Here is a 19,853-nt window from a genome sequence, read left to right as displayed (position 1 = left end):
CGCATCTAACCTTGGGGCACGTCGGGAGTTTGCCTTTTGATTTCGTTCTGAAATATGCCCAGCCTTTATTTTAATTTTCCTTAGCACTTGGCACTATTATTCTCCTCCGTCATTGCGTGCTATTTTCAGTTTCTTGGGTGGGGGGAGAGAGAAGAATCGATTACAAGATTAGATGCCATAAAACGTGAAAATTCTGAAACAAGTAGAAATTTTGTTCTTTTAAGGGTAGAACCTCAAGATGAGATCGTAGTGTTTAAGATCTCACGTTCACTTGATGCATTTTCTGTTTTCTTTTTGCTTTTGTTTTGCGCCAGGGATTGAACCCAGGGCCTTCCACGTCCTAGGCAAGCTCTGTGCAACAATGACACCCCCCCCCGCCCATATTGAGCCCAGGGCTTTCACACTAAGCTTTCCAGTTTTCTTTTTATTTTATATTTCGGGACAGGCCCTTCCTAAGTCTCTAAATTGCCAAAGCTGGCCTGGAATTTGTAATCCTTCTGCCCCTCAGCTTTGCAGGGTGCTGATATAGCATGAACCACTACGCCAAACATGAAGAAGAAGATATGAAAGCTACCAAACTTAACTGTACATCTTTGAACATTATGATATTTTAAAGGGGTTGATTCTTAAACCCTAATGTGTAGTATGCTACTGTAATGGGAAAAAAAAAAACCCCACAAAAAGCAAAACACCAAAAGACAGAGCAGAATCTGACCGTGTCAAAGCTTGACAGAGACTGACAGTCTCCAGTCTAAGGTTTGCCCCTCCTGCTAAACCCATGAAGGTCACTGTGCCCAGAAGATGAACTGCTGAAACGCTGCTGCCTACCTCCCTGTGTCTTAAAAATAAACTGTAAAAGCACATCATCTTCACCCCCTACCCTTTGCTAAGTTCTGCTTCTGTAAAATTCTCTTGCTCACTGGCCCTGGCTAAAGAACAGATAAATGTGAGAACAGACAGAGAAATGAGGCTCAGACTCTGGAAGGTGACTTCCACTGGGCCCACTAGCTAGTGAGTAAACCTGCCTTTCCTTTCAATTCTCTGAGTGCCGCTCTCTTCCTTGGTCTGCCCGCCCTCCAAGTGCCACTTCATTACCAGTTCATGATAATGCCCCCCAGTGTTAGATGTAGTGGAAGGAAAATAATGGTACTTTTGTGGTTTTATTTTTAATTTTAAGGTAAAGTTTATTTTATTTAAAATGTTTATTATTTTATTTTATTTTTTGGTACCAGGGATCGAACTCGGGTCCTTGCACTTGTGAGGCAGGCGCTGGAACCACTGAGCTAAATCCCCAGCCCTGAAATGTTTATTTTAGTATATGTTTGCAGTACACAGTGATTACACTCATTATGGAGTCTTTGTTATGTTAGTCAGGAAGATACTTGGTACCGCTGTCATTTTATTTTCTGTAGTTCATAACTCTTAGTGTTTAAAAGAGTAAAATCTTAGAACAGTTTTCTCTACAGAAAAGTTGAATGTAACAGCAAAAGTAAGTTCATCAGGAGTGTTACCAAAAGCAGAGTGCTTTTGGTAGATATCTATTTTACATAAATAATGCAGGCAAAACTTTCAAAATATGCAAAGCAGAGCAGACTGACTTCAGCAGACTCATTGTCAGCAAAATACCTTGGTCCATTCCAGGGCACTTCAGACAATTAATTTCTCCCTCCCCTCCCCTCTTATTTTTATTTTTATTTTTGTACCGTGGATGGAACTCAGGACTCTGTGTTTGCGAGGCATGCGGTGGAACCACTGAGCTAAGTCCCCAACCCCCCTTATTTTTGGAGTGGGGATTTTTTTGATATCGGGGCTCAGACTCAGGACCTTGCACTTGCCAGGCACGTGCTTTGCCCCTGAGCTAAATCCCCAGCCCCTGGAGTGGGGATTTATTTAACTCAGTGCCTTCACACTGAGCTACACTCCCAGCCCCTGATTTTTATTTTGAGACAGAGACTGGCTCATTCACTAGGTTGCCCACTCTGGGCTTGAACATGCAAATCCTCCTGTCTCAGCATGCCTGGCCAGATAATTCTTGAGCTACCTCTTATTTTATTATATCAGAATGAGGAAGGTGAGGATGGTACATGCCTGTAATCTCTGCGCTTGGGAGGCCTCAGCAGGAGGATTGCATGTTTGAGCTTGTTTTGGGTTTCAGAGCAAGTTTGATGCTACCCTAGAGTACATGTATAGCCAGGATGTATCTTAAAAACACAACACAACACAACACAACACAACACAACACACATAACCTGGACATGGTGCACATCTATACTTCCTGTACTCTGGGAGGATGAGGCAGGAAGAGTGCATGTTGAGGGAGGTCCAGCCTGGACTTCAGAGCAAGATCGAGGCCTGGTTGGACTATATATACAGTGAGTCCTTATCCCCCCCAAATCCTACAAAAATGAACCCCACAAAATCCTCACATGGTGTGACATACCTATAGTCCCTGTATTCTGGGAGGCTGAGGCAGGAGGAACATGAGTTTGAGCCCAGCTTGGACAATCTAGTGATTTAGTGAGACTCTGTCTCAATGTAAAACATAAAAAAAGGGCTGAGGATAGGCAGTGGGAAGGCAGTGTGTTGTCAGTCACCAGTAAAATACACATACAGGCACACACACACAAACACACACACACACACAATACACACACACAAGCATGGTAATTTACTGTTAGATTGCTTGTTTAATGTGAGGAAGTCCTGTGTTCAGGTGTACCTAGCACTGTAAAACCTCCTTTCTGTGATGCTGAGGACAGACTTCAAGGCTTCTTTGAACAAGCCCTCTTTAATTTGTATCTTAATTATTTATTGGTACTGGGAATTGTACTCTGTGCCTTCACATTGATCTTTTTCATCAGCCCATTTTGTTTTAATTTGAGATTGGATCTTCTTAAGTCATTAAGCTGTCCGGACTGTTGTCCTCCTGCCTCTGCTTCCCAGAGTGCTGTGATTAAAGGAATCTACCACCTTTCTGACATAATTTGTATCATGTCACTTTTTTCTTTGAGGCTTTCTCTCTCTAAATTTCCCAGTTTTTGTACCTTGAACCCCTGGAATCAAGTAATTCTCCCTACTGAACCTCCCAAACAACCAGGAGAACAAGCTCATGCCATCGCCGTTGCCTTTCTATTTTTTTATTCTTTCAGGTAACTTCACATCTGGCAAATTGTTTTTTGTTTTTTTTTAAAATGAGACTAGCATTTGATTTTTGTTGTCCAAATTTATTTCCCTCAATTTGATTCCTTCCCTTTTATGTATACTCTGTGTTTAACTGGCTCCTGTTCCCCTCTACACCCTCACTGGGATTTAACCCAGGTTATTTGTACTAGAGGTATATCCTCATCTCTTTTTATTTTGAGACAGGGTCTCCCAAATTTACTCAGGTGGGAATTGAACTTGTGATTCTTCTGCCTCAGCCTCACAGAGTGCTGGAATTACAGGTAGGCATCTCCACTACTGGGTGTTTTCTCTCCTTTTCCCTCACTTCCTTCCTGGGATCAAACCCAGGGCCTTTGGCTGATCTACATTTTCAGCTCTTTTTAAAGTTTTAAATTAAAAAAAATTAATTTTATTGGTACATTTAAGGTTTACAGTGTAGTGACATTCATCACTGGGAATTTGCGCCTTTGCATAATCCATCTTGGTTCTTATTTTTTCCCCATTCCCCTGCCCTCCCTTCAACCCTTCCACCCCTCCCTATCTACAAAGACTTTGTTTCCATTTTTTCTTTTTCTCATATGAATTCCATTCTCTTCTTTCTTATACCCCCCTTAAAGTTTTAAATTTTAAGTTTTCTGAGTTGCCCAGGCTTGGCTTGAACTTGTGATCCTCTTATCTCAGCCTCCCAAAATGCTTAGATGACAAGTAAGCACCATTGTGCCTGGCTCTGCTTTTTGTTTTCTAATGTAGACACTGTGATTATCGGTATAGATGCCTGTCCTTTGCCAGTGTAAATGTTCAGTGGCATAACGTTCCCTGTAGTCACTGCTTTTGCTGCATTCGAAGAATTATAGTATTCTATTTTGACTTTATTCTGTTCTTGGATATTTTATTCTTTGTTCTTGTTTGTTTGCTTTGTGGTTTTTTTTTTTTTTTTTTTTTTTTGAGACCGCGTCTTTCTATGTAGTTCAAAGCTGCTTGAACTGACTATGTAGCCTTGAACTTGCAGCAATCCTTCTGCCTGAGCCTCCTGGGTGCTGGGATTATACGTATGAACTGCCATGCCTAGCTGAACCTAGGGTGTTTGTACTGAGCTACAACCCTATCCCTTTAAAAGATTTTTTATTTTGAGATAGTTCCTCACTGAGTTACTAATTCTATTTGAACTTGTGACCTTTCTGCTTCAGCCTCCTAAAGTACTGCAATTATGTATTTCTTTTCGATTTTTAGAATTTTCACATCTCTGCTTGCAATTATTTATGTGTTCTTACATACTTTTTACTGTTAGATCCCTCAGTATATTCAACTCTTCAGGCTTTGTTTATTTCTGTAATCTGATGATTCTAGCATCTCTTCTACATCTGAGTGTAGTTCTAGTGCTTATCTTTTTTCTTCAAGTGGGCTTTAAAAATCATACTTTGTCTCAGTTTCTTTTAGTTAAATATTGGGACATGATGTAGTTGTAAAAAGGAAATGAAGAATCGCAAGGCCTTTTGCGTGAGAATTTAGAATGATCCTTCTGGGTTTAGGTTGTTAGTTTTCATAGTAACTGACAATATTAGAGGATACACTTCTGCTTTCTTTGCTTTGACATGTGGGTACCCATAAAACTTTTCTTTGGGGGTTGGAGATTTAGTTCAGGGGTTCCACCACTTGCCTTGCAAGCACAAAGTCCTGAGTTCGATCCCCAGTACCAAAAAATAAAAAAATAAAAACAACAAAAACAAAACTTATTTTTTTTTCGGTGGTACTGGGTCCTTCACTAGGTTACATCCTGGCCTTTCTTAAATTTAAGTTTAAAAATTTTAAATTTTGAGACACGGTCTTGCAGTGTAATTTAAGTTGCCCAGACTGGGCTTGAATTTGACATCTTCCTGTTCTGCACTTCTGTGATTATAGGTGTGGGCCATCACACGTGGCTCTATAAAGGCACTGAAAGTCTGATAGATGTAGAAAGAAATGATGCAATCTTTTATTGTATTCTGCTGTTAGTAAAGTGAAATCCTAATAACATAATGGGAAGACATGGAAACATCATTCCATGGTAATTCCTGCCAAACTCATAAGGGTTAGAGAGGAGGCTCACAAGTTTAAGCCCAGCCAGTACAGTATAGCCCAACTTTGTCTGAAAATAAAATTTAAAAATAAAAGACTGGCTGTTGTCCAGTGTAGAGTTTTCTAGTATGCAGTATGCAGGGCTGTGTTCAGTGCTAGGACTAGAAGAGAATAAAGGTGAGATGTGGATCCACGTCAGCGGGGTAGAACCCCAGGCCTCCCAGCCAAACGAGCTATACCTGAAGATTGCGAGGGCTGTTTTGTTTTTTTGTTTTTTTTCCTGGTACCAGGGATCAATCTCAGGACCTTGTGCTTCTGAGCAAGGTGCAGTGCCACTGCACTAAATTCCCAGCCCTGCAGAGGGCTGTTTTTATATAGCTAGATAGATTTGAGGTTTTGTGTGTGTGTGTGTGTGTGTGTGGTGCTAGGGTATATCAAGGTTCACTAGAAGAACGGATTTGATATAAAAATTATATATGATGTTTAAAGGGTTTGCTAAGCAGCCTTATAGTGGCTTCCTGCGTAATCAGGAGTGAAAATATGCAAAATGGCTGTCTGCATGCTGGAGAGCTGGAGCATCCAGATAAAGGTTAAAGGCCTGGCGTTCACTGCAGTCTTGCACAAATCCATGTTGGAATTCTGGAGGGTCTGCACTGGAAGACTGAGTCGTCTGTGCTGGAAGCCTGCGGCAACTGGAGACAAACCTCCAAAGGCGTTGAAACACAGAGCTCCTCCAAAGAAGCAAAAGGGAGGACTTCCTTCTTCTTTGCCTTTTTATTCTGTCCAGGCTGTAAGCCCATTGGTTAGTGCCACCCACATCTAGGGTGTGTCTTCCTTCCTCAGTTCTTAGCCTACAAGTCAGTCATCCACATATACACCCAGAACTGTGCTCCACTAATCTGCCATGTGTTTGTTAATGCATTTGATTTATCACAATCAATGATCATATAGGGATTGAACCCAGGGCCTGCTGAACATGCTGTGTAAGCATCTACCATTAGCCTATATCCTCAGCCTTCTTTATTTTGGGATGGATCTCTTAATTTTACCTAGGCTAGCCTCAAATTTTGAATTTTCCTGCCTCAGCCTACCAACTAACTATGACAACTGGCATGAGCCAATAGGACTGGCTCTGAGTATTTGTAAAGGCATGGAATACCTCTGAGCAATCCAGTTTCTTGTTACATCTTGAATATCCCTGGCATCTTGGTCTCTGATGTTTTTTGATGGGAATTATTTTAAAGGTATATTTATGCATTAAAACAATGTTCTTCTTTGGCGGTGTTTCATAAAATGTGAATCTATGTTGTGTATATTAAGGTACAAAATGATAGTTTTCTCCAAGTACTGTTAATTGAACTGAGCTACATCTTCATCCCTTTTAAAAATATATATTTTTTAAGTTTTGAGACCAGATCTGGCTATGTTGGTCTGAATTGGGAACTTTCTAGCCAGGCATGGTGGTGCATGCTTATAATGTCAGCACTTGGGAGGTTGAGGCAGGAGAATTGCTATGAGTTCCAGGCCAGCCCAGACTACAAAATGAGACTATCTCAAAAAAAAAAAAAAAAAAAAAACTTGATCCCTGGTACCAAAAAACAAAACAAACAAACCAAAGTTGTAAACTTCTTGCCTCAGTCTTTCACAGTGGGATAACAGGCATGTGTCACCAAACCTGGCCTGAAAATAATAGTTTGTCTAATAATGAATTGGTTGCTTTTAATTTCATTTCTTTGAAACACATTTATCACATTGCTTTGAGGTGAATTTGGTGCTACTAGTAGACAGCAGTTAAATATGTAGAGGTAAAAATACAGAAATCAACTGGGAATGGTGCCACATGCCTATAATTCTAGCACTTTGGAAGGCTGAGGAAGGATGATTTCAAGTTTGAGCTCTACCTTGTGACTTAGTGAGAACTGCCTCCAAATAAAATAGCCTAGCTTAGTGCAAAGGTCCTGGGTTCAGAGGACAGTTCTGCAAAACAAACAAACAAACAAAAAACAAAACATACAAAATATAAAAATAATTTTTCTGTGTTCGTGACTGCTGAATTTTGTGAGAAAGTCAGGTTTGGTATTCTGCCAGCAGTTAATATTTGGATACCCCAGAGAAGTTGTGGGAACATCTTGAGGAATAATCCCCAAAGCTGTCAGTCTCACCATCCTCCTATGACTGTTTGTGGGATGTCTTAGGACTCAGTGGACTTTGAGGATGTGGCTGTGAAGTTCACCCTGGAAGAGTGGGCTCTGTTGGATCCTTCACAGAAGAGACTCTACAGAGATGTGATGCGGGAAACCATCAGGAACCTGACTGCTGTGGGTAAGGACAGTGTCATTCCTTCACTTAATGAGTTACAGAACAGGTGTTTCGTACGCATCAAATGTGTCCCAGGATTTTGAAGGTGGAAAATGTACTACTCTGGTGACTAAATCATGCCAAGTCATATTAAAGCATGTACTTTCAGTGTCATACATTTTCTGTAATACCAAATTTATGACTTGTTTCTGGGTGTGAATTTTAGGGAAAAAATGGAAAGACTGGAACATAGAAGATGATGACCCAAATGTGGGGAGAAATCTAAGGTGAGTTGTACTCATAAAAGTATGTAGTGGCCTCCTGGGGCGTTTTCCTATATTATGACATTTCAAATATAAGCAAGCTAAACAGTAAGCCCAATTTTTTATTTTTGGTTTTTTGAGACAGGGTCTCACTGTATAGTTGAGACTGACCTGGAACTCACTATGTAGCCCACGCGGGTCTTGAACTTGAAGTGATCCTTCTACCTCAGCCTCCCAAGTGCTAGGATTACAGGCATGAGCCACCGTGCCCAGCAGTAAGCCCAGCTTTTAATTGATTTGTCAAAAATGTTTCCCCCAAGATACTGATGAGCTGGGTGTTGTGACATATGACTGTAATCTCAGTTTCTTGCTAGGCTTAGGCAGGAGGATTGAAAGTTTGATTCCAGCCTGAATAACTGGATATCCAAGATGTAATTAAAATTTGTGGGACCCTGTATAAGAATTTACAAAAAGGACTGAGGATGTAGTTCATTTCAAAGGCTTTGGGTTCAATATCCAGTAACACACACATACCCACACCCACATACAAACATGTAACCATTTTATAGATGTTCTAGATGTGAAATATAGTCCACTGGTTCTATTGGCACACATCTGCAGTCCCACCACTTTTGGAGGCTAAGCCCAAGGGTCAAATGTTCTGTCCTAGCCTAGGCAGTTTAGTGACTTAATGAGCTCCTGTCTCTAAAGTTAAAATATGTAAAAAGGCCTGAGAATGTAGCTAAGTCAAGTGTCCTGTGTTCTGTGTCCTTCATACTGGGAAAAACAAAAGACAGTGTCAAACCTTATATATAAATATTAGTGTTTTCATAATGATAGCCAAATACTTCTCTGAGGCACTCCGTAGATACATTTTAGAATGTTTAGACAGGGAAGAAAACCAGCATTTTTCAAGAATGATTAAATGGTGATTCTGATACCTATTAAAAATAAGAAAAAATTTAAAATGCCATTGAAAATGTGCTATTTGTTCTTTACAGAAGCTATATGGTGACGCAACTGTGTGAAAATAAAACTAGTGCTCAGAGTCAAGAAAACAGCAGAATATCAAATCTGTGTCTCATCGAGGAAACTCAAAGCTGCGGAGCAGCATGTAAAGGCAGCTTATGTGAAAAAGTCGTCATGTATCCAGCAATCCTTAGTAAGCACTTCAGATCACATCCTGGCTGCAGGCCATTCAAGAGTCAGAAATTTAGAAAGAAGCCATACGAATGTAGGGAATGTGGTAAAGCATTCATTTATCACCAGTGTCTTCGGAACCATGAGAGTACTCACAGTGCAGAGAAACCTTATGAATGCAAACAGTGTGGCCGGGGTTTCACATTTCTCAGTTCCTTTCAAAAGCATGAAAGAAGTCATATTAGGGAAAAGAGCTATCAGTGTAAGGAATGTGGGAAAGTCTTTTTTGGTCGCCAAACATTTAAGGTACATATGAACATACACACTGGAACGAAATTCTACCAGTGTAAGTACTGCGGAAAACCCTTCCTGTATTACTCATCGTATAAAACTCATGAAAAGTCTCATTCTAGAGAGAGTTCTTCCGAAGGTAGACAGTGTTGTGAATCCTTCAGTGTCCCAGTAAATCTGCAATATCATGAAAGCACTCATGCTACAGAAAAATTTTGTAAATGTACAGTATGTGGTAAAGACATCACATGTCCTTGGGTCTTTCCATTACATAAAAATACTTACACTGGAGAGAAACTTCACAAATGCCAGGAATGTGGGAATTCCTTTGTTTGTCTTACAGGGCTTCAGAGGCCCATGACAGTGGACACTAGAGAGCGACCTTGTAAGTGTACAGAATGTGGGAAGGCTTCCAGGACTTCATGCTTCTGTGAAGTACATGGAAGAATTCATACCGCAGAAAAACCTTACACCTGTAATTGGTGTGGTAAAGCATTCAGGGATTCTGATACACTTCAAGATCATGAAATAATGCATAGTGGAGAGAAACTCTATCAGTGTAAAATGTGTCATAGAGCCTTCAATAATTCAAGCTCAGTTCAAGTTCATGAAAGAACTCACAGTGGAGAGAAACCCTATGAGTGCGAACAGTGTGGAAAGACCTTCACTCGTTCCAATGTTCTGCGAATGCATGAAAGAATTCACAGTGGAGAAAAACCCTACAAATGTGAACAATGTGGAAAGGCCTTTAATTATTCTCATTCCCTCCGCCTCCATGAAAGAACTCATAGTGGAGAGAAACCCTATGAATGTCAACAATGTGGAAAGGCTTTCACTCATTCTAGTGGTCTACGAGCACATGAAAAAATTCACAGTGGAGAAAAACCCTATGAATGTCAACAATGTGGAAAGGCTTTCAATTACTCTAATTCTCTCCGAGTCCATGAAAGAATTCACAGTGGAGAGAAGCCCTATGAGTGTCGGCAGTGTGGAAAGGCTTTCCATTCTTCTAATTCTTTCCGAGTCCATGAAAGAACTCACAGCGGAGAGAAACCCTATGAATGTCAACAATGTGGAAAGGCTTTTGCTAGTTCCTGTTACCTTCATGTTCATGAAAGAACTCACCGTGGAGAGAAACCCTATGAATGTGAACAGTGTGGAAAGGCCTTCAATTACTCTAATTCTCTCCGAGTCCATGAAAGAACTCATAGTGGAGAGAAGCCCTATGAGTGTCAACAATGTGGAAAGACTTTCACTTGTTCTGGTGCCCTCCACGTGCATGAAAGAATTCACAGTGGAGAGAAACCCTATGAATGTGAACAGTGTAATAAGGCCTTCACTTATTCCCACTCTTTGAAGGTCCATATAAGGTCACACTATCGAGAAATGCTGTGAATGTAAATATGGTTGGAAGGCCTTCGATGTTCCAGTTATACTGGAGTATATGGGAATACTCACTGAAGAGAAAAATATAGCAAGAGCTTCACTTAGTCAAGTGACATTTGAGAATATAAAACAGAAAAACTCCAAACCGATCGATTTCTGGGAGAGAAACACTGCATGTGAAAAGAATGAAGTAGAGCTAAGCACTTACTTTTCTGCGTCATTGCGTCACACTTCATAGAGTGAAATTTTTTGAAATGTAAGGTATATGGAAAAGCCATCTCATCACACAGTGCTTTGAGTACACATGAGAATTTACTGTGGGGAGAAATCCTATAAATATAAAAAATGTCAAAAAAATTTCAGTCATTTTTGTTCATTTTGAAAATACTAGATCATTGTGCTCTCTCCCCCACTCCCGGGCTCTGTACTGAGGATTGAACTCAGGACCTTGCACTTGCCAGGCAGGGGCTGTGCCACTGAGCTACATCACCGATGCTCTCACTTTGTTTTTGAGACTGGCTCTCCATTAATTGGTAAATTGCACAGACTGGGCTTAACCCTGTGATCCTCCTGCCTCAGCCTGTCATCGCCCTGGGTCTATAGGTGTGTGTGTTACACTTAGCTGAGAACAATTTTTTGATAGTCAGAAATACTGGAAAGCCTTTGTGAGGCCTACATCCTTAGAAGAGTATGTTGCATTGCCCACTGGGTATAAGCATAAGCATTTGAAAAATGGGTGAGACATTTTTTAACTGTTATAGCTCTTTTTTATTTTTCATTATTTTTTACTGGTACGTTTACCATACATAATGAACACATTCATCATGGGGAATTTGTACTACATCTGTCTCTTTTTTTTTTGAGACAAGGTCTATGTAGTTCAGGGTGTCCTTGAATTCGAACTCACCATGCAGCCCAGGCTGGCCTCGAACTTGTGGCAGTTCTCCTGCCTCCGCCTCCCAAGTGCTGGGATCAGAGGTGTGTGCCACCATGCCTGGCTTATAGCTTTTTAAATTTTAAGGTACAACAAAATCAGTTCAAGGGCTTTTGTCTGAACAAATGAGTTTACCATCTTTCCCACAACATTTTCCTAAGCAGTTCTCTAAATCTAATTAGTTGCATTAAGATATTGAATAGAGGGGCTGGGGATTTAGCTCAGTCATTCCGCGGCCTGCCTTGCAAGTGCAAGGACCCAAGTTTGATCCCCAGTACCCCCCCAAAAAAGTTACTGAATAGAGTCAGCAGTTCCTATTTGTTGTTTATAATTCATAAGTGGGCAGTATCTAATACTTTCATATCTGGGCCCATTAACACACTCCTGTTAGTTTGAATCATTGGTGGTACATATGTGACTATCCCATTGGGTGGCTTGTACCACGGGTACAAATGGATATAATCACTTTTATCACTCTTTTTACTAAAAAAATTATAAAAAGGTCTATAAATGGACTGAATCTACTTAATTGTTTGAATTTTAATGATTGCCCAGATATAAATATTAATACTGTTCCTACTAGTTAAAATGAATGCAGTCAACACATTTATTTCATTAAATTAGAATAAATTTATATTTGTGAATAGTTTATGAATAATTTGAACACGGAAATCTTACAAGTATCCCATTGCTGGTGTATATAATATGCATTTACAACTGCTATACCACAAATTAGTTGTATTACAATTTTTATACCATTTTAATGTTTTCCTCAAGGAACTGTAATATATGGTAACATCTGGCTTGCTAAATCAACACCTTTCTTTGTGTAATTATAATCAAAGACTCCCTGAGAAGTGGTACCAGATGCCTGATGGGATAGTCGTGCATGTACCACTGGTGATTCAAATGGGTGGGAACAATTGGATTCGGATCAGAGTCACCCAGCAGCAAAGCATATAAATTACTGCCCTGCCGTGAATGTATTAACTGTCCTACTCACTCCTGGAAGACATTAACCAGCTCTGCTATTATGAAAACCTGAGTGCATCAATGTCTGGCATAATGAACTTCTTGCCTAGGGCACTGCATTCATCCAACTATAACAAACTGCTTTATGACAGGATCACGTGTTATGAGCGTTCCTTTCAAGATACCGTCCGTTTCTTCCCAGTTAGAAGATGCAGATGATTTCCAGAGATTCATTTTCTCCAACCACTTGATTTCACTAGACACCTATGCTACACACTCAGCAGTACAGTGTGTGCCTGTGCAGTCAGTGAAAATCTTAAATTTTTTGATACCGGGGATTGAACTCAGGACCTTGCACTTGCAGGCATTGTGCCACTGGGCCAAATCCTCAACACTGAAAATCTTAAATTCTAACAAATACTTTGTCATGTTAAATTCCAAACTGGACAGAAGTGCAATAAATGTATTGTGGAAAGACTAGAATGAATAATTTCACATAAATGCTATAGAAAATTTACAGAATGAAGGTAATGTTATACCGATGTTAAATATTCTGCATTTATCTATGGCTCATTCTTCCCCTCTAATTATTATGATCATCCCCCCAAAATGAAAACATGACACCTTTGTAAACAACTATGAAAATGACCGTTATGGTTCTCTTCAGCTTTCTAGATACATCCCACGGGTAGCTAGTGCTTGAGACAGCCAGATTCTTCAAAGGGACAATAATATCTGAAGACATACATAGATTAGGATAATGCTGTATTTTCCCTTCCCCGAGCATCATTTCTTACAGTATGTGCAGTTAGGGCAAAAAGTAGAGCATCTATGATCTAGATTAATGTAGTGTGGAGTCAGGAAGGGCACTTGAAGAATTAGAGTCTCATCATGGTGTCCACAGAATGTGCTGGATGTCTTTGTGCTCACACATCCTGGTACAGAGCTCTACACTGCTGAGCTATGGACTAGTCATGAAAACTGCCAATTTCGGAAACGTAGCCATCCCCAAAGTTCTGTCAGCTATAATGGTGCTATCAAGAGTAGTGGCCCTGGAGATTCCTGGAGTGGTGCATAGGGAGTGGATCAGTTCCTGCCAGCAGAATATTTTCTGTAGTACAACTCAGTTCTCCTCTTTAATAGTTGAAAGAATGGAGGACTTCTAAGGTGCACCTTGAACTTGCGGACATGGAGAAAGGAATCTGATAACTTGTAAGGAGTAGTGTTTTTTGTTAAACTGTCCAGACTTGTAAGTACAGTAAGTGAGTCCCGACTGTATCCTGGGCCCCTCCTTTGACCCCCACTTAGGTTATTATAAGCTGGGCTGTCAGAGTGCTTTGGCTTCCTCGTTCAATGCTGCTGCTGTGACTGGATCTGATGTGAAGCCAAGTTTTGGGCAGTGGTAGTCAGGTGAATGGATGCATCACATTGTTGGAGAGCTGATAGTGTGTAATGAAGTGATGGCGCCTCTGCCTCCCTGGTGGATGACCGCATTGTGCAGATTCAGTTAAAGCAGATGCCAAGTGATGTGCTATCCACGGCTACAGATTTTTCGGTGACTTGTGTGACTCAGTGACTTGTAAGTTCATTTTCTGACCCAGCAATCCTTTCACAGATAGACACGAAACTGTGACTCCTACAATCTTCAATTCTCAAGGAGCCTGTATAGTCTAAGCTCTGTACAAACAAAACAAAAATGGGAAAGGAAAGATGGAACAAGATAAAAGAGACTAGAAGAAATGGAAACAATGCTTGTGTAAGTGAGGGGAAGAGGAGTTGAGGGGAGGGGAGGGCAATGGGAAAAGAAGCAAGATACATGTATATCTAAAATATACCAATAATAACAAAAAGAAAGAAAAAACAATTGCAAAGCCAGTAATAGTTTGGGCATTAAATCTTTGCAAAAGGATACATTTGATTTTTATTTCCTTTCCTTTTTTTTTTTCTTTTTTTGGTACCAGGGATTGAACTCAGGTCTTTGCGCTTGCAAGGCAGGCCACCAAACCGCTGAGCTAAATCCCCAGCCCCTATTTCCTTTCCTTATTGGCCCATGTGCCTACCCAGACAGTCACATATATACCTGTCCCATCTGTGTGGCTTTGGGGTTGGTTTTCTAGTCCTTCCACTAAGGGTGGAATTCTTTTTCCAAAGATCTCACTCTGCAGTGATCTAGCTGTGTGGAGGTGAACATGTATTAGGTTTCAAGGGCAGCAAATCACTTGACTCCTATAGCCCATGGATTGCAAGGTGAACTCTTCCCAATAAACTGCCTCCAACTAATTTTGTGTTTGCTGAGTTGAGCAGATGGTGTAGGTGTCTGGCCCCCTTTTTGCAGGCAGTTCCCCCCATTTCTTGATTGTCAGCCTTAGAAGGGACATGGCAGTAATGGAATAAGCCAGGTCAGCTGCCCTTGCCCCATCCTTGGTCATTTTCTGTGTCCTGAAAATGATATTTTGTGTAACAAAACAAGCCAGAACTTAAAGGCAATACAAAAAACAAATCACTTAATTACCTGAAAATTAAGGAAGCAGTTCCATTTACAATAGTATCTAAAACAATAAAAGACCTAAGAGTAAATGTAATCAAAAAAGTGCAGGGCCAGGGATGTAGCTCAGCAGCACAGCACCTGCCTGGCAAACACGAGGTCCTGAGTTTGATTCCCCGCAGCACCCCCCAAAAGTGCAAGGTTTGCACATTGAAAACTACAAAACATAACTGAAATTAAGAAAGTCTTAAATAAGTGAAAGAGATCTTCTTTTCTTAATCCCACACTAATTGACTTCATCCCAAACTAATCTATAAATGCAACATACTCTCTGCCAAAATCCCAGCTGCCTTTTTCCAGACATGGACTAGCTGCTTCTGAATTTCATATATAACTGCAAGGAACCAAGATAACCCCCCAAAAAGTCCTGAAAAAGTTAGAATATTCACACTATTTACTAAAACTTAAAAAGACTGACTTACTGGCAAAACTTGCAAAGTTATAATGGCCAAAACAGTGTGGCATTGGAATAAGGAAAGACATCATGATCAGCGAAATGGAACTGAAAAGCCAGAAATAAACCCATATGTTTTGGCCAACTGCTTCCTTTTATTTTTTTCACGGGTCACACCTAGCTATGAGTTGCATTTTCACCAATAAATTACGGGTTATAATACTTTGCCAATCAATCACAAGCTTTTCTGAAACAAATAAAATAGTAGAAAACCACAACAAAGGAATAGAAAATAAGAATCAAATAAAATTATAAAAACTGAAAAATACAATAATAAAAAAAACTTGCTTGTGTGGGAGTAAATGGCAAAGAGGAGATGACAGAAGATAGAGTCAATGAGCTGAGGACATTATTCAGTATCAACATCAAAGAGAAAAAAACTGAGAAGAGAGTAAGTCACAGGGACTCATGAAACAGTAACAAAACTATCAACATTCGTACCATCTGGTCCTAGAAAGAGAAGAAATAGTGGAACTGAGAAAGTATTTGGAGAAAGAAATAACTAAAACCTCAAAATTGGCAAAAGACATTGTGTACAAATTCTAGAAGCAGAGCAGAAAACTAAAATATCTAAATGTTCAGGAATTAACACTTTTAAATAATAATTGTTAAACAATTGCTTTTAAATAATCTGTAGATCAAAGAGGAGGTCTTGGGAAAATATAAAATATATAGGGCATAATGAAAATATAATAGATAAAAGTATGTAGGATACAGCCAAAATAATTGAGTAGAAAATTTATACTAAGTGCTTATGTTAAAAAGAGAAGAGTCCAAAATCAGTAAGTTACACAATTGAATTAATTCTTTTTAAATTCCTGGGGAAGAAATATCCAGAAAAATTTTCACTGGAAAATTCTACCAACATTCAAAGAAGAGAAGGGAACACTTCCTAACTCACTTTATGAGGTCATTGTTATGTGGCAACCACACTAGACAAAAACAGTACCCCAAAAAAGAAAATTACTAATCAATATGTTTCATAAAAGGCCAGGGATTTAGCTCAGTGGTTCTGTTGCCTGCTTCACAAGCGCAAGGTCCCAAGCTCAATCCCCATACAAAAAAAAAGTATATCTTTCATAAATATATAAAATATATATAGATTTATATATTTTATTAAGCAACACTTTTAAATGATAGTTGTTAAACAATTGCTTTTAAATAATCTAGGTCAAAAAGGAAGTCTTGGGAAAATTTAAAATATATAGAGCATAATGAAAATATAATAGATAAAAATATGTAGGATACAGCCATATATCATTATACATATACATATATATATATATATATATATCTTTCATAAATACAGATTCACAATCCTCAATAAAATATTAGTAAATTGAATCCAGTAATGTATGAAGTGGTGGAACCAAGTGAAATTTAATCTGGGTATGCAAAGCTGGTTCAAAATTCAATCATATACTCCATCATATCAATATATAAGGTATATAATCATATCAGTTGATACAGAGAGGGATTTAATAAAACCCAACACTTCATCATAATAACGCCCAGAAAACTAGAAGTGGACTCTCAACATGATAAATAGCATCTGCAAAATTCTTATGTGAAAGATTGAATCCTTTTCTTCAAGGATCTCTAAGAACAAAGCAAGAACATTCACTCTGACCACTGATATTCAACATAGCAGTAGAAATTTAAAGGGCCAAAAAGAAGAAATAAAGATTGCACATATAAAAAAAGGAATATAACTCTTTCGTAAGGGACCTGAATGTGTTAAGGGGTTTCTGGGTTTAGTCCACTGAAGAGCCAGTGACTTATGTGAAATCCTTTTCTTCAAGGATCTCTAAGAACAAAGCAAGAACATTCACTCTGACCACTGATATTCAACATAGCAGTAGAAATTTAAAGGGCCAAAAAGAAGAAATAAAGATTGCACATATAAAATATAAAAACTTTGCTTGGTGTCTCCCTGCTGGGTCTGACGCAGGGTCTTGTACTTGTCCCAGCCTTGCCACATGTCTTGTTGTGGAGATGTCACTGTGGGTCCTCTTGTTCTTGTCTCCTGGGCTGGGACAACTCATTGCTCAGAGTCAGCAGCTGCCGCTGCTCGCGCTCATCCTTCCTGGCCTCAGTGATGTGCTTCTCCTCCTCGCTGGGGTCATCCCGATGCCTCACTGGACAGCTCAGCGCTTTAGCCCAAGGGCTCTGCGCCCTCCTCCTGCAGGTCCTCCTGTACTCGCTAACTCCCGGGCTCATACATAGGTGGTGGTGGAGGCGGCAGGGCTGTCATCACGAGGCACAGCTCCTCCCTGGTCTGGGCTTCTTTTGCCCTGTGCGGCCACTCCTCCACCTCGTCCTCCTTGCGCCGCCTTGCCTCCTCCTGGAGAGCCATCTTGGCAGTGTGCTCTGCAAGCTCTGCAGCCAGCTCCTCCTGGCTCTTTGTCTGATCTGCCGCCTGTCTCTCCAGCTCCTCCTTGGTTCACAGTGCAGCTACTTGGTTGGCCTCCAAGTGCTTGGCCTCCTCCTGGGCTCACTTCCTCTCGTCCTCCAGCAGGAGGGCTCTCTGGAGCTGGTCAGAGGGTTCTTTCTCTGCCTTGTTGGTCTTTTCCTCATAGACCTGCGGCCGTAGCATCAGCTCCTCCTTCTCCCCCAGCATCTGTTCCTTCTCCCTCTCAACAGTCTCTCTTCTCTTCTCAGGCTCCAGCTGCTGCTGCTCCAGCTGCTTCTGATGCTTATCCTCCTGCACCTGGGCCTTCATCTGCTGCACCTCAATGGTGTCGGGCTTCCCGTGGTGCATGTACAGCTCATGGTTCCCCATGCAGAGCTGCAGGATCCACTTGTTAATTCTCAGGCATGGGGCACAGAGCACAAAGTCGGGTGCTTTCTTGTCAATAGGCTTAATGACAAACGTTTTGTCATTGAAAGAGATGTTCCTGATTTCACTCCACGGAAAGCCAGTCTTTGGGGTCAACGTATCGTCTTTCTCATAAATATTTAATCCAAGGGCATCAACTCAAAGCCAAAGGTCTGCTTCTTTCTTATTTTGATCTCAAAATAATTTATTCCATACATCTCTAGGTACCCTCAGGTCCTCCAGCATAGCATTATCTTTGAGCATCCCACGGTGCTCTGCATGCCTCCCTTGGATCCGCTCCTCCCATTGCTCCCTTGTGAGTTAGTGCTGGTCGGTGACCCTCTGTGGGATCAACCACTCAGAGCGGAGTGACCCAGACTTGCGCACTTCCTTGCTGTGGTCTCTGAACTTGGCCTGCACAGTGTAGGACCCCAGGAGCACGGCCACTGCCATGCTGGGATGGGGGAAACAGTAGATCTGATCACTAAGGATCCCCTACTTCACCTGGAGGAAGAACGGCTTCTGCATGATGTCCTGGAAGAGCTCCTCAGAGAAGTCTTCAGGGTAGAACTTGGCCTGGAACTCGAACTGGAGGGGGTTCTCTTTTCTGACCTCGGGCAGACACCTTTTTATGAAGTTTCAACCAGGTAGAAAAATCCTTTACTGTCCACATATCGGAGGCCAAAGTACCACTCGTCCCGGAGCCCAGTTGCCTTAACACCCCATCAAAAAGCTGCTTTCCAGTGGTATTTGGCTGCATGGCGAACTCCAGCCCCGGTGGTAACACTGACACTGATAAACCAGCATATTTCCTTCCTGCCTGGCTGCCTGGCTCTCCCAGAAACTCTGCTCTGGAAACTTTGGCTCAGCCCTGCCACCCTGCCAACGAGGGGTGTGGGGGGGCCCTCCGAGTGCCCCTGATGCAGAGAGCTATAGCGGCCCTCCTGGGGCTGGTGGGGTCGCTGAGCTGAGCCCCTTCCGCCCTTCCCGCTGACCTGGAGTTAAATTTCATCTATGGAGCTCATCTTCATCCTCTGCACGTAGATGTCCTCCTGTCTCCTAGCACCACTGTTGAGAGGACTGTCTTGCACACTGAGCAGTCGTGCTGAGCTTTTCTAAAGTCAAGTCCACAGATGTAGGGTTATTGACAGGCATTCTAACCCATTTCATTGATTGATATGTCCAGCACCATGCTGTCTTGACTGCTGTAGCTTCATCTCGAAACCTCCAGCAATGTTCTGTCTCAGGTTGTGTTGGCTACTTAGAGGTCCATAAAATTTCATGAGTTTTTGTTTGTTTGCTTGTTTTTGTTTTGTTTTCTTTTGTTTTGTATGGAGGATCAAACTCAGGACCTGGCACTTGCCTGGCAGGCACTGTGATGCTGAGCTATATCCCCAGCCCAATTTCATGTGAATTATAGGGTGACTTTTCTCTTTCTTTTTTGTCTCTTCTCTTCTCTTCTCTTCCCTCTCCCCTTCTTCCTTTCCTTTCCTTCCTTCCTTCCTTCCTTCCTTCCTTCCTTCCTTCCTTCCTTC

The 19,853-nt window shown here is 41.0% G+C and overlaps 1 protein-coding gene and 1 pseudogene across 1 annotated transcript in view; one reads left to right on the top strand and one right to left on the bottom strand.

The window, feature by feature from the left end:
* Positions 1-11,378, top strand: part of LOC104854825 (zinc finger protein 14) — a 12,125-nt gene extending 747 nt beyond the window's left edge. Inside the window, exons 2-4 of the mRNA XM_010613455.2 lie at positions 7,413-7,539; positions 7,742-7,802; positions 8,780-11,378. Of these exons, the coding sequence (XP_010611757.1) occupies positions 7,413-7,539; positions 7,742-7,802; positions 8,780-10,604 (2,013 nt within the window). The 3' untranslated portion in view covers positions 10,605-11,378. The remainder of the gene's footprint in view (positions 1-7,412; positions 7,540-7,741; positions 7,803-8,779) is intronic.
* A 5,950-nt stretch (positions 11,379-17,328) lies between these two features.
* Positions 17,329-19,853, bottom strand: part of LOC104854845 — a 7,028-nt pseudogene continuing 4,503 nt past the window's right edge.

The sequence above is a fragment of the Fukomys damarensis genome, unplaced genomic scaffold, assembly GCF_012274545.1.
Source record: "Fukomys damarensis isolate Sample0158 unplaced genomic scaffold, DMR_v1.0_HiC HiC_scaffold_30, whole genome shotgun sequence".
Lineage (NCBI taxonomy): Eukaryota > Metazoa > Chordata > Mammalia > Rodentia > Bathyergidae > Fukomys > Fukomys damarensis.
This window is presented reverse-complemented; position numbering and strand designations above follow the sequence as displayed.